The sequence below is a fragment of the Phyllostomus discolor genome, chromosome 6 (genome assembly GCF_004126475.2).
Source record: "Phyllostomus discolor isolate MPI-MPIP mPhyDis1 chromosome 6, mPhyDis1.pri.v3, whole genome shotgun sequence".
Lineage (NCBI taxonomy): Eukaryota > Metazoa > Chordata > Mammalia > Chiroptera > Phyllostomidae > Phyllostomus > Phyllostomus discolor.
This window is the reverse complement of record NC_040908.2, coordinates 129,298,760-129,311,851: the sequence shown is the minus strand read 5'-3', so window position 1 is coordinate 129,311,851 and position 13,092 is coordinate 129,298,760. Positions and strand designations below refer to the sequence as shown.

General features: G+C 51.5%; 1 protein-coding gene across 10 annotated transcripts in view; it reads right to left on the bottom strand.

The window, feature by feature from the left end:
- AMPD3 (adenosine monophosphate deaminase 3) overlaps nt 1-13,092 on the bottom strand; it is a 56,187-nt gene that overhangs the window by 9,635 nt on the left and 33,460 nt on the right. For 8 of the 10 annotated variants that reach the window (XM_036029015.1, XM_036029016.1, XM_036029014.1 and 5 more), the window contains 8 exons: nt 12,901-13,032; nt 12,204-12,367; nt 11,341-11,467; nt 8,557-8,720; nt 7,337-7,457; nt 6,012-6,185; nt 4,306-4,416; nt 591-3,286 (listed from right to left, as the gene is read on the bottom strand). In XM_036029015.1, the coding sequence (XP_035884908.1) occupies nt 3,110-3,286; nt 4,306-4,416; nt 6,012-6,185; nt 7,337-7,457; nt 8,557-8,720; nt 11,341-11,467; nt 12,204-12,367; nt 12,901-13,032 (1,170 nt within the window). In that variant the 3' untranslated portion in view covers nt 591-3,109. Of the gene's footprint in view, nt 1-590; nt 3,287-4,305; nt 4,417-6,011; nt 6,186-7,336; nt 7,458-8,556; nt 8,721-11,340; nt 11,468-12,203; nt 12,368-12,900; nt 13,033-13,092 lie in introns of those variants that run through there. The other 2 variants (XM_028515513.2, XM_036029017.1) reach the window with 2 other exon arrangements.

The window sequence follows — 13,092 nt, the reverse complement described above, 5'->3', positions numbered from 1 at the left end:
CTTTTTACCCTACTGGACAATAAAAATAATTGATAAAATATTCCATCCTGTGACAGTTTTGATGTTTACCTTGTAAAATCATTTCTATGATAAAATTAATGTGATTAGAGAAGCATGTTAGAATCTTAGTGCTGAGAAGGGGAAAGCCATCTGTAAGAAGGAATGGTAGTTTACAATTAAATTTACTCACATGTCACCATGGAGACAACACATTTTGGTATCAAAAGACATAAAAGCCTTTTCAGATAAGTTTTGGTGATCTTGCAGCTGCAACTTACTCTTTTTTCTTTTAAAGATTTTACTTATTTATTTTTAGAAGAGGGGAAAGGAAGGAGAAAGAGAGGGAGAGAAACATCAATCTGTGGTTGTCTCTTGTACGCCTCCAACTGGAGACCTGGCCTGCAACCCAGGCATGTGCCTTGACTGGAAACTGAACTGGCAACCCTTTGGTTCATAGCCCACCCTCAATCCACTGAGCTATACAGCCAAGGCTGACTTAGTCTTTATCATCTTGTTCTCTGGCATCATCTTTCTAATAAAATACTTATTTAGAGGCTGAGGGTGTAGAAATTCCCAGGGAACTATATTTGTATGATTAGTATTCCTCTATTGAAGTTAGTTACACTTGTTCTTTATAATATAGTCATTGTTTGGGCATAGAATAGTCAGGCATATTACCAATATGTCACCTTCAGCTGTATCTACAAATCCAGAAAAAGATGAATATTGTTTCATCAACACAGCACTCAAGAACAAGTGAAGAGAAACCCAGAGGGATGGTTTGCAATTCTGCTTTAATGCAGAGTATGAGGAAGTGAAGGCCTAGGACAGGCCTTGGTAAATACCAACGCAGGAGCTGTGCTTTGTTTTCACGAGATGAAAGGCAACAACACTAATCGTGTCAGCAATGCAGTTTGAAGTACAGAACACACAACATGAAGCTGAGCCTTTTAGAATGAGAGATAACACACCTCAAAAACTGCTCTTTTAGAAACAGGTACCTTTGATTCCAGGAAAGAAAGTAGGATTCACCCCCCAAAATGGCCAGCTGGGTACAATGATTTAATAACAATGCAAAGTGCTACAGAAAAAGGAAGGTGTCTCAGAAGTTTGCAGGACAGGCAAAATGCAGTAAGTGTTGGCTGAACATATTCAAGTGTTACCCAGGGAACAGAGAATGAACATGTGCGGCAGACGTTAGAGAAAAAGGAAGCAAAGGTTTTTTACCTTCTGGGTCCAGTGAGCTTGCGTTTTCCTAGTGAATGTCATCCATGTCTGAGTCTTAATTAAACGTCAGTTGGTAGTTATTGATAGCTTTTAATGATGCTCAGACCTTGCTTACAGTAGAAAACTTAAACATTTTCTTTAAATAGTATTGAAGTAGTTTTAAATTATTGAGCCATAATCCTAACAGACTTTATTTAATAATTAAAAAGAAATACTTGATACAGCTAAAACAACAATGAAAACTGTACAATGCTTGTGATGTTAGGACAAATGTATACAAATGGGGGCTTTTCAAAAATAACGAATGACTAAGATGAATGCTGGGTTTTCATTCAATTTCTTGATTAGCTGTAAGATAACATACATACTTGTTTAGTTTTAAAAAAAATACACACTACATTTATTGTTTATATGCTAAGTTGACCAGTGGAGAGGGGACAGGCATTATAAAATAAAGTCACAGGACAAGAAATTCTGACATTAAATGAGCATTTCCACAGGCGAAAATAGGGTTCTTCCAACCCCACGATTCAGAAGGATGTCCCCCAGTCCGTGTCTGCCCGCAGTAATGGCCAAGAAGGCCCTTGAGCAGTGTGTTGTGTCCTGGGAGCACATACCCTTAAAACGTTGCCAAAAGGGAAGTCCCTTTATTCAACATACATTTATTGAGCACCTACTATGTGCCAGGCACTAGTAACACATGATGAGTACATTGGTAAAGGTTAAATTCAGATCGGTCTTAAAAAATACTTTCTACCTGGCCCCTGCAACCACTTAATATCTTCTGAAAAAGTCCATGTATTACGTGAGAGAGAAATTTTGCCTTTAAAAAGAAAGGCACCAGGCTACAGTGATAAAAATTACAACATTCATGAGGCTTCATGGAATCGTGGAGAAAGGACTACAGTAGGAGTAAGGAAACCTGGCTCTAGTCCTATTCCTTATTAGCTGGGTGAGCTTAAGTAATCTCTCTTCTCTGGCCCTAATTCTTCACAAGTAAAATGATAACTGGGCTACAGTCGTAGAGTATTGGGGCCAAAAGGAACAGAAAGCGGCCAGTCCAATGCTTCTTGAAGTCCTCAGTTCAAATAAAAATATGTCAAAGTCCCAATGAAAAACTTGATGAAAGCAGAGTCACCTTGAAGAGGCAAAGGCAGCACCCACAACCTCACTCCCCTGGCGCTCCCGACCCTGAAATGGGGGGAGGGGGTTGTTCACCAAACACCATTTGCAAACCTCTCATCTAATCCAAGCCCTCACTTTTAGGATGAGGAAACGAAGACAGAATAGGAGTGACTGAATGTGCACATTTGGCTTCCTAACTGGAAAGGAGGGTGGTGGGCTAAATAAAACAGTTTAAGAAATTCATTAAAAATGCAAAGAAGGAAGCTGTCTATTTTAACCCTCTCAAAGTAGTTCCTTTATGAAAGGGAGCTTTGAAATTGATTGTGTTTAAGGCAGCCAGCCAGCCTGGGGCTGAAATTAACAACGAGCAGCTACCCACGGGGCCTGCAGCAGACTGACTACAGCAGAAAACCACAGGGACCCCGGGTCGGTAGGCACTTGGACCATGGCAGACCCTGGCCCCAGCAGTGCAAGCACTAGCAGTTTCAAGAGAAATATTTGGAAAATTAGGAATGAGTACAAATGTCCATTTCCCAGGCCCTCCAGGAGTAGTCACCATCTGTTACTCAGAAATACCAACAGAAGTGGGCGTGTTAGATCCTCAAGTGAACGGTGCAACCAAAATCGCTGGGTTTGAAAGCTCTTCAGAGGCATCCTCTCCCTGGAGGACAACTCCAAGCGTGGTATCTGGGCCACTGTTAATCACGGCAGACTTGAAATTAAACCAGAAAGTTAAAATGCATGTCCACTGCTGGACCTACTTAGCCAGGGCTGTGATCTCTTGTGACTTCATGGCATCGGACAGGAAGCTGAGCTCATTGCATAAGGTTTCGTATCGGAACGCCATCCGGATCTGAGCAACGTTCGTCTTTCGAATATCATTTCCTTCAGGTCCTTCTTTATAGTAATGCTGTCCCAGAAACTTTTGCTTTTCCTAGGGACCAAGAGAAACACAAATGAAACGATACACCTTGGATTCACTTTCTGTCCCACACAGCGGCTCTGGCATGCAGACGCGCCCCTCAGCAGGTCCTCCGTCAGGACTCTTGCCCCACAGGGCTCTCAGGAAATTCCTCCTGGCCTCCGGGTCCTCAAGGATGTCACCCTTCATTTTCCACTATGCTGTCCTTGATCAGAAAGGAAAGATGACTACTGGTGAGGACAAAGGCAAGGCGAAGACTCTAAGAAGTCCCTACTGAGAGCTGACAAGGGCAGACAGTCAGGTGTCGGGGAGAGCCAGTCCCAGGAACTAAGCACACAAAGTGAGTCCGCAGCCTTTAGCTCCTCTGCATCAGCATCAATAAGAGCAGCACCAATACAGCCCCCTTCCTGTGCCAGCGACATGACCCAGAGGGGGTACCCAGGGACTAACACACCATCTAGAGCAGCGGGTCTCAACCCCACACGTCAGAATCACCTAGGAAGCTGTAAAAAAAATTACTGATGTCCAGGTCCCATCCCTAGAGTTTTTTAATCAATTTAAGTACTGTTCATCTATTCAACAAATACTAAGCGCCTAGGATGTGCCAGGGACTATTTTAGACCCTAGGGATATGATGCTGAACAAAACAGTCTCCACCCCAATGGAAATTCCATTCTAGAAAGACAGAAAAACACATAACTACCTATTACAAGATAAATAATGATACATATTATGAAGAAAAATAGATCCAAGGGATGGAGAATGATGGCAAATGTGTCTGTTGTAGAATGGGTGATCGGAGATGGCCTCTGAGGAGGAGACATTTGTGTAGAGGTCTGAAAAGGGAACAGGGCAGCCAGGAAAACTCACAAGTCTCCTCGGTACTCTTCCCTAGAACACAGGTTTCAGTGCTACAGAGACCCTGCTCGTCTCCTCCCTCGCTGCCCCAGAGCCTCGAAAGCGCCAGGCACACCGGCGCTCACTGTGCACGTGTCCACAGCCCGAGAGAGACAGGACCACCCACACCATACCTGGTGCGAGAGGCCGCTCTGCAGCACACTGTTCCTGGCGATTTCACACAGGTCACACGTGCTCAGCTTCCACACCTGGGCTGCAATTGCATACTCTTCCATAAGCGCTTCCTAGACCCCCCCCAAAAGTAAATATATTAGATGGCAGAACGGCCACTTCAGTGCCTCACAGATTCCAAAGTTAGAAACATCAAATGCTGCAGACTTAATTTTTATTTAATGACTGGCACCTGGATAATCAAACAACCTCCTCCCCCTTAAATGACAAACTGAAGAAAAGATCTTTTTTGTGTGAAGCCTAAGGTTACCGAGGAGAGACATATCAAAGAGCCTACATATGCATTTGTTAAGCAGCACACATTCAAAGCCCTGAGTTGGTCAAGGGGCACCAGCCCGCCCTCCTGTGACAGGCTCCTGGGTCAGTCATACCTTTAGTACCTGGTAACTGCTCTATAGCTTTGTCTTTTATTTAACAGACTATTTTCTTAAGATTGTCCAAAAATAAAAGTTAATCTGAGTAAAGTACCCAGAGCAGCGACTGAACCCCAAGTCAAAATGAGAATGATGAAGCATGAGTAGTGAGACAGTGCGGGATTCAGGTTCGGGCTGTGCTTTCACTTGAACTTCTGGGACGTGACGTGCCTGATGATCGAGCCCTTGCATTACCTCTTCGCCACCCCATCGCCTCTCTGTCCCAGAGCAGCAGTTCTTAAAATGTGGACCCAGGATCCCTGGGGGTCCCCGAGGCCTTTTAAAAGGTCCTCCCTTTTCCAACTACATATCCTTGTGAGACCAGGTTTATTTATCACAACACAGTGAGTGCAGATATGAGACACCGGCTGTCTTCTGTTAAACCGGACATTAAAGAGATTTGCAAAACTGTAAAACAATGCCATTTTCTTTAGTTTGTTTTAGGAAATATGCTTTCCATAAAAGTTGCTATTTAAGTAACATTTAGTAGGTTTGTTAATGTTATCTTTAAATGAGTTAACATTTTCAACGTCTCATTCATTTCTAACATAGTTCAATGTCATAGATACAACTCTTGTAGACAACAGCGCTCTGAGGGCCTCCGTTCTTGAGCATGTGAAGGGGCCCTGAGACCAAACGCTTGGATAGAGAACCTGTCCTCAAAGACGCTGGTGCTTCTGTTTTTACTACTCGGTGGCTGTCTTACTGATGCCATCAACATGTGCTCGGCACACTAATGGCTGGTCCCCGTGCATGACGTCACCTCTCCCTTCCTCTTTCCTTTCCCCAGAGATCCAAAGTGTAGTAATAAAACAGTATTAACAAAAACGGTAGCCAACATTTTAGATACGTGCTATATGCAGACACTGTATTTTAGACTGGTTTGTTATCTTAGTGGAGCCTCACAATCCAGTACGGGGAGATGTAGAGCCAATTTTATCCGCGTTTTACACATGAGAAGGAGTAACAGAGAGAGACATCAAGGAACTTCACCAGCACCATGGAGCTAGTAAATTCAAAGGCAGGGAAACGGAACAAGCAAGGAATTGAAACTGTGCCTTCAAAGACTCAAGGACCCCGAAAGCACACTCCCAAGAGGGACTCGTCCCTCACCAGGAGCTTCCCTGCTGTCTTCACTGGGCCCCCACCCACCCTGAGAGCAGAACCGAGCCATGCGCTCAGGTGCCTGCGGCAGGCCAGGACCGGGGCCTGCTGAGGACCCCTGAGGTCCTCACCTTCGTGTAGTGGAACTGCATGGGGTCATCGGTGGAGAGAGAGACATGCAGTCCCTTGTGCAGGAATTCCCTCAGAGGGTTTTTGGAATATTCGAGGAACAGACTGTTGTTGCTAAGCGGAGACATGGCAATGGGGATCTGAGCCAGGTAGTAGAGATATTGCAACACCGGACTCTGCAAAGGAACCATAAAACTCAGGTGACCAGGGCCAGAGAGGGGAGGGAGGGAAGAGGGTGGGCAGGGAGGAAGCGGGGGCAGAAGCATCACCAGTGGAAGCCAGGGGCCGGGCAGAGTCTGTGCACGTCCCCAACCAAGCCCGAGTTCCCCAAAGCCATGGCGCCCATCGCCCTTGCCTCCCCTGGCATCTCCATTCACCTCATTCCTAGTCACAGCCCCTCTCTCCCCAGGACTGCCCTCCTGTCCAGTGTCGGAAGTGCTCCCTCCTTCCTCCAAAGTGGGGGCCAGCTCAGGGCAGGAAGGGCAGCCCTGACAGCCCAGCTGACCCCAACCTGCATTCTCCGCTCCCCTCCCCTAGGCGCTGACCCCAACTGGTCAGTCTAGAAGATGCCCCACTTGGTCATCTGGTTGCTGTGACAGCAAACGTTCAGGCTGAGACTGCAAACACTCCGGATCCCCAGGGGTGGGAAGGGGCAGACCTGACTGGGCTAGAGCGGCTTTTCAGTGCAGTACCCACCCCGCATGGAACTGTGCCCGGTGGTTAGACCTCCCTGGGACCAGAGTGGGGAGCAGTTCGAGCAGACACCGTCCCTGCGGGAGTGATCCAGATGACAGAGAAGACCCAATGCAGAGTTCCCAGTAGCACTATTTATATCAGGGAAAAGCTGGGACTCTGCCCAACAACTAGAGATTGGTCGAATCAGTTACAAACCATCCAAATGGCAGGCCATCCTTCCATGTTGCAGCACAGAAAAATGCTCATTACATAAAGTTAACGGACAAAAAAAGGAACCAAAAATCTGTGTTCATTATTATAATAAGCATTTAAAAATACGCTCTGGGGGAAAAAAGTTTGGAACTGGAAAAACTAAAGAGCTGTAAGTGGCTGTTTCTATGAAAGCAATAGCAACATAGGTTTTTCTCCCCCCATCTCTTCATGTTCTGGAAACCCAAATTGTGTTATATTCTATAATTTTATATGAAGCCAAGACGACTACAGACAGCCAAGCCCAGAAAAAGGCTCCACTGGCCAGAGGCTCCCAGAGGGCAAACAGGAACCCAGGAGACCCCACTCCCCCCACCAGGGGAGCCCAGGGCAGGACCACCACCACGGGGCGAAGGGCAGCATCTGTGAACGGCTCGGTCACCTTCTTGAGGAGCAGCCCGTGGGAGATGTTGTCGGCAGTCAGGAAGGCAGACACCAGGTGGGTGATGGAGCCAGCTTCCCCACAGTGAGGCCGGAACAGGAACGTGCTCAGACCTCGTTCCCTGCGGAACAAGTGAGGCAGGCTCTGCGTCAGCAACAACTCCTGGGCCACACTGCCCAGGACCCAGCAGGCAGGGGTCCTAGCTCAGGGCCTACTCCAGGGGAGACAGTCACCCATGGCAGAGTGAGCACAGCTGACCCAGGACACCCTGGAAATTGTCCCAAAATGCAGAGGCCAGGCCCAGATGCCTCAGAGACAAGCGACGCCATCCCTGAGGAACAGAGAGGGGGCCTTATGGGAGAAAGAGACCCTGCCCCATCCTCCGCCCACTCCTCCTATTCCTCTCTTCGCCAGGCCTGCAACCCAGATTCACAGACCTTCAAAGCCAGAGAAGCCGTGAGAAATCCCTGAGTCCAACCTCATTGTTATGCAAATGACAAACACAGAGGACCCAGAGGGTGGCGTGAGACAAGAGAAGCCACTGAGCAGGTCAGTGGCAGAGCCAGAACCAGAGGCTCCGTGTCCAAACTTTCTGGCCCCACCCAACACCAAGCCGAGTGCTTTCAGCGAGTCCCCTGCAAAACCTCCACCCCCACAAACGAGCCCTGGGAGAGGCTGAGCTAGTGAAGCCCCACAGCCCAGCAGGGGTGGAAGCCCGAGGAGAATGGGTGGCTCAGTGTCCTGTGCCCTGGGCACCCGACCCCAGCCACGTGTGCCTCCCCTGCATGTGTGCACTGGCGGGAGTCTGTGCAGGCGAGACCGCTGGCTGCCAGCTCCATGAGGACACAGGTTTAGTCTACTTTGTTCCCAGTGTATATGCACCCAGTGCCCAGGACAGGGCCTGTCACGTAGTAGGTACCATAATTTGTTTCATGAATAATTGCATGTGTGAACACCTGGTGTGGTGGTAAGTGGACATGCACGTGTGTTTGCACGTCTGTATATCACATCAGGGGAGGACAGGTGCATGTGTAGGTGTTTGTGGATGTATGTAAATGTGTGTGTGGGGCATAGGGTTTGGCTTCGTGGGATGCATGATGGACTGTGTCTGCAGTGGGCGTGACTGCATGTGTGGGTGGCCCCGTGTAATCGGCAGGGGCATGTCCCTGGATCTGAGGTTTGAGGGCCCGTGGCCATGAGTGCAGGGCCGGCTCACCCACCTGCGGAGGTTGTTGAGCACCATGATGTTGGCGTACATGTAGTACAGGTAGTAGCTATAGGGCGGGTTCTGCTCACTGGTCCAGATGTCCGGGCTGGGGCTCTTGTCTGAGAACATGTGGTCACTGTGCTTGGACTCGTCATCCACGCTGTCAAACCCCGTCACCTGGGAGGGACAAGGGGTCCTGCATCAAGCTTAGGCCAGTGAGCTGCCAGAGGCCTTGGAGTCCAGGCCTCTCAGGTTTGCTGGGAGCCCAGGGTCAGCCTGAGGCACCTTACTCCCGAGGATGGAGAGTGGGCATGAGGCCACCATCTATGCCTCCAGGGCTTCCAAAGGCACCCAGGACGCCAGACTGGAGAATCTGAGCCCCTGTGTCATGGCAAGGGGACACTCGGGCCAGGTGGACAGTGAGGCAGCCTTACCCACTGCTGTGCCAAGGAGGAGGCCAGCGCTGTAGGGCAGCCACTGCCATCAGCAGCAGGGACCACCCCTCTGAGGGGGAAGGGGACAGGCATTTTCCATGCACCTACTATACCTCAGGCCCCACCTGAAGACTTACCACACATCGACCAACTTAATCCTCAGGGCAACCCTGTGAGGGAGGGCTTGGCCGTGAGCAAACCAGAGCCAAAGCGATCAAGCAGCTTGCTCATGGGAGACCACCAGGCTCTGAGCCTAAATGGGCTCAGTGTCTGGACTCTGGGGCTGTAGGTGGAGAATGCCCTAGGGCATGTCCCAGGTGTAAATATGAAAAAATAGCCTGGAAGCTTCTCGAACAGGCCAAGGTGGGCCCCATTCAAAGTGGCCCCTTGGAAGGCTGAGGCACGGTTCTGGGAGGAGGCGGCTCTGCTCGCCAGCTCCGCCCTGGGAACTGCCCTCTGGGCCAGGTCAGCTGGGGCCCAGACTACAACCCTGGGGGCCCCACCCTAGTCTCAGGCTTCCTCGTCACCTTTCTCACCACCAGAGGTCAGGCCCTGACCACAAATGTACCTATGAGGACACGGGCTCATGGCCTGCCTGTGACGCAGCTTTGCTAACTGCCCCTCCTTTCACTCACGCACAGCAGCGCTCTGGGGAGGGGCTTCTGAAAGACTGCCCACTTCACTCCACGACCTGCCAAACGAGGTGGGGGCTCTCAGCCCAAGCCCGGGTCAGCTTCCTCTCCCAAAGGAGCAAGGAACCACAAGGGTCTTGCCAGAATATTCCCTGTCACAGAGCTGTATGTGTTGATAGAAGAGTCCCCGCTATAGTCTCAGTATGGCCTGCAGGGTGTGGGGAATCAGGGGGAACCTCAAGTTCTGCTCTGCGCTCACTAGCTCCAGGCCTCACCAGAGCTCTCAGGGCCTGGCAGCGGGTAATGTCGGCCCCTCTCCTGGGTTCTGCAACCAACCGATACAGGGCCTCGGACTGGACCTTAACTCTCCCCTTCCTCCTTAAGTCTGCTCTTCCCACACTGTGAGCAACGGCCCCTGCAAGGAGCACTATCCACTCCCCAAGACAGCCAGGCACTGGGAGGCCCCCGAGGCTCTTCCCTCTAGATCACTGAAGGCTCTGCCGGGGTCCCGCCAACCTACACCCATGCCCTCCACTCTGCCTGGAGCCCCCGGCCTGCCTCCTGCACACGCCACAGGTTTCTTACTTAGGCGGCAGTATGGTGTGGGGATAATGGCACCTGCTCGGGACTCAGGCACCTGGATATGATGAGTTCCAGTTCTGCCACCTGTTAGTTTTAATCTCCTCGTGCGCACATTGGAGCTGGAAGCTCCACAGGGCTGATGTAGGCATTAAATGAGACAATCCCCAGAGAGCACTTCACACAGGGTCTGACATACAGCAAACACAAACACTGAGTGTTATTAACACCAACCACGGTGTAAAGTAGGGCAGTAAGGAGGCTGAAGCCCAATCGTGCCGTGGTATGGGCCACCGGGGCAAGCAGCAAGTGATAACTGAGCTGTTACGGCGAGTTCAAGCCCTGCCATCTGTCGGATTGCAGGAACAGGCCCCTGACTCTTATCTTGCCCCCTCCTGCCACCTCCAGCCACCACTGTTCCGGGCCATTCACCACACAGCAGCCAGGATGGCCTCTGTCTAAAACATACAGTCCACGATGTCCCTCAGCGTGTTCAAACCTTTCCTGGTAGCTCCTGCACACACACACACACACACACACACACTCAATCACCCCACCCCAAGACCTCAGCCCTCCGGCATCTTCCCTGCTTCCCTCCTTGTCAGAAATCATCTCCGTAACCTCTCCCAGACACTGAACTTGCTTCTCACTGTCTCCAGCTACCTCCATGCCAGGCACACAGAGCAAGCGACCAGCTTCTGCCCCCTTATGCCCTTTCTGGTTGGCCTCTCCTACATCCCTTCTCTCCCATAACTAACCAGACATGGAAGGTAAATACCTTTTGTGGGGCTTGTGTGCTTAAGGTGTGAGAACCGTCTTTCTAAAGCAGGAGAGCTGACATGTCTGCCTTTCTAAAGAAGACAGAGGCTGCTGCTCGGTGCTGCTGGGGCAGGATCCCGTCTTTCCAGCCCCACCCGGCCAGGAGCTGATTCCGCAGCCCTGCCCCAGCACCCGCCCCCACCCCCAGAGCCGCCTCTGAGGAGACAGGTGGGAGAAGGTGCTGTTTTAGGAATTCAGCCTCTTGGGCCTGGCAATGCCACGCCTGGGGCACAGCAGGGACAGGATCGGAGGAGGAAAGCCTGGTCCGACCCACGGGGAGTCCTCTCCTCACTCCACCATCGAGCACTCCGCTGGGACACCACCCCCACTTACATATTTGAGGAAGAGGTGAAGCTCTCGGTGATCTTGGGGGTTGATTGTGGCCTCAAAAAGGGGCAGGAAGATGTTTTCCAGCATCTTCCCAAAGTTTGGCAGCAGCTTCTTTGACCTAAATATGTCACTGGGGAAAGAGAAGACAATGATCAGGGTGGGCCCGAAAACCCCTTTGGCCTGTCTGAGGTTGACCTCAGTCACTTCCTCGGGCAGCTCGTGTCACCATTCAAACACCCAGAGTGAAGGCGGAGGTGTGGCCTGAACACAGGCCCTTCCCCTCCTCTCCAACCACCCCACAACTTCTGCAACACCAGGCACCGGCTGGCGAACTCAGCACCTACCCAACCCATCAAGGAGCCCTCTCCAGCCAGAGGCCACCCTGGGAGAAGGGCGGAGGGGCTCCAGCTGACCAAGGGCCTGAGAGATGAGTCCACCTATCGCTCAGTGATCCAAACTCTCCGCCACTCAGCTCAGTTCCCCTAAACCACAAGCCCCAGCCTGTCCAGGGCCATGAACCCCCACACCAGCCAGACAGGGGAGGGCAGTAGTGGTTTGAGTCAGATCCAGGGAGAGGGCCAGCAATGGAGGCCACTCACCCAAAAGGACATCCGCATCCTGCAGTGAGAAGAAGACAGGCAGCAGTTCCCGCCAGACATTTGCACATACATGTTCTTTAAAGAGTAAGAACTTGTCACAAAGACTCTGTGACCACCCCTTCCTACAGGAAAATCCCTGGGGAGAAGAGGCCTCAGTTGGCACTGGAACAGGTCCCACCGCTCAGTGCAGGGTGCAGGCTCAATGGCCCTCACAGGACAGGTCGGGGCCCCAAAGAGCTCAGGCAGACAGCGGGCCACCTCACTTACTAGATCCGGGGCACCTGGATGATCCAGCGCATGTTGGGTGAGTAGACCTTGTGCTGGATGAACCAGCGGGCCAGGCTGAGCCACTCATCTGGACTGCGGCCGTAGATGGAGAGCCGGGGCTCTGAGTACTGGTACTTGCTCTCCTCCAGCTCCCGGGCCACCTCCTGGCACCAAGAAGAGCGTAGGTCAGGCCAACAGCACCTCAGCTGCTGAATCCTGCAGCTCCCTCAGCCACCGGCACCCAGGCTGGGGAGGCCTCATCTGCTGCCAAGTATGTACTCACCCACCTCAGTAGAGGCTCCTTCCAGGAGAGAAAGGCCTTGGGTTTGCACCATCACGTGCACAACCAGGCCAGGCAGCAGACACGGCTCCACATGGAGCTAAGCTGCTCCCAGCCAAGAGCAGGCTGCAAACAGGGCAGCAAGGCTGGACGGTGAGTGCTCCCACAGTAGATACCCTCCCCCTCCCCTTGCCTGCAGCGGACAGAGTGGACACACGCAGCACCTGCCTGCCCAGCTCAGGAGCTGGCGGCCAGGGCCAGAGCACTGGGCCCTGAGCACCTCGGCCTCGCCGGAGCTGGACAGTGGGTGGACAGGGATTCGGGAAGGAGAAGACCACAAGGAGGCCACACACGGCCCCCACCTCCGATGCTGTCAGGCAGCTGAGGAGGGCTTGGAGAGGCTGAGGGCTCACTCACCTTGACCATCCGAGCAAAGTACTCTCCTCCCAGGTAGTTTTCAGTTTTCAAATACAGGTCCCGCAGCTCACTGGCCCCCACAGGGTTGTATTTCGAGTTGAACTTGTCAAAGCGATGGAATGTCTGCCGGCCCTAGAGAGAGGAGGCCACCAGCAGGATTCAACACGCCGTTCTGCGGCCACCACGCACTTT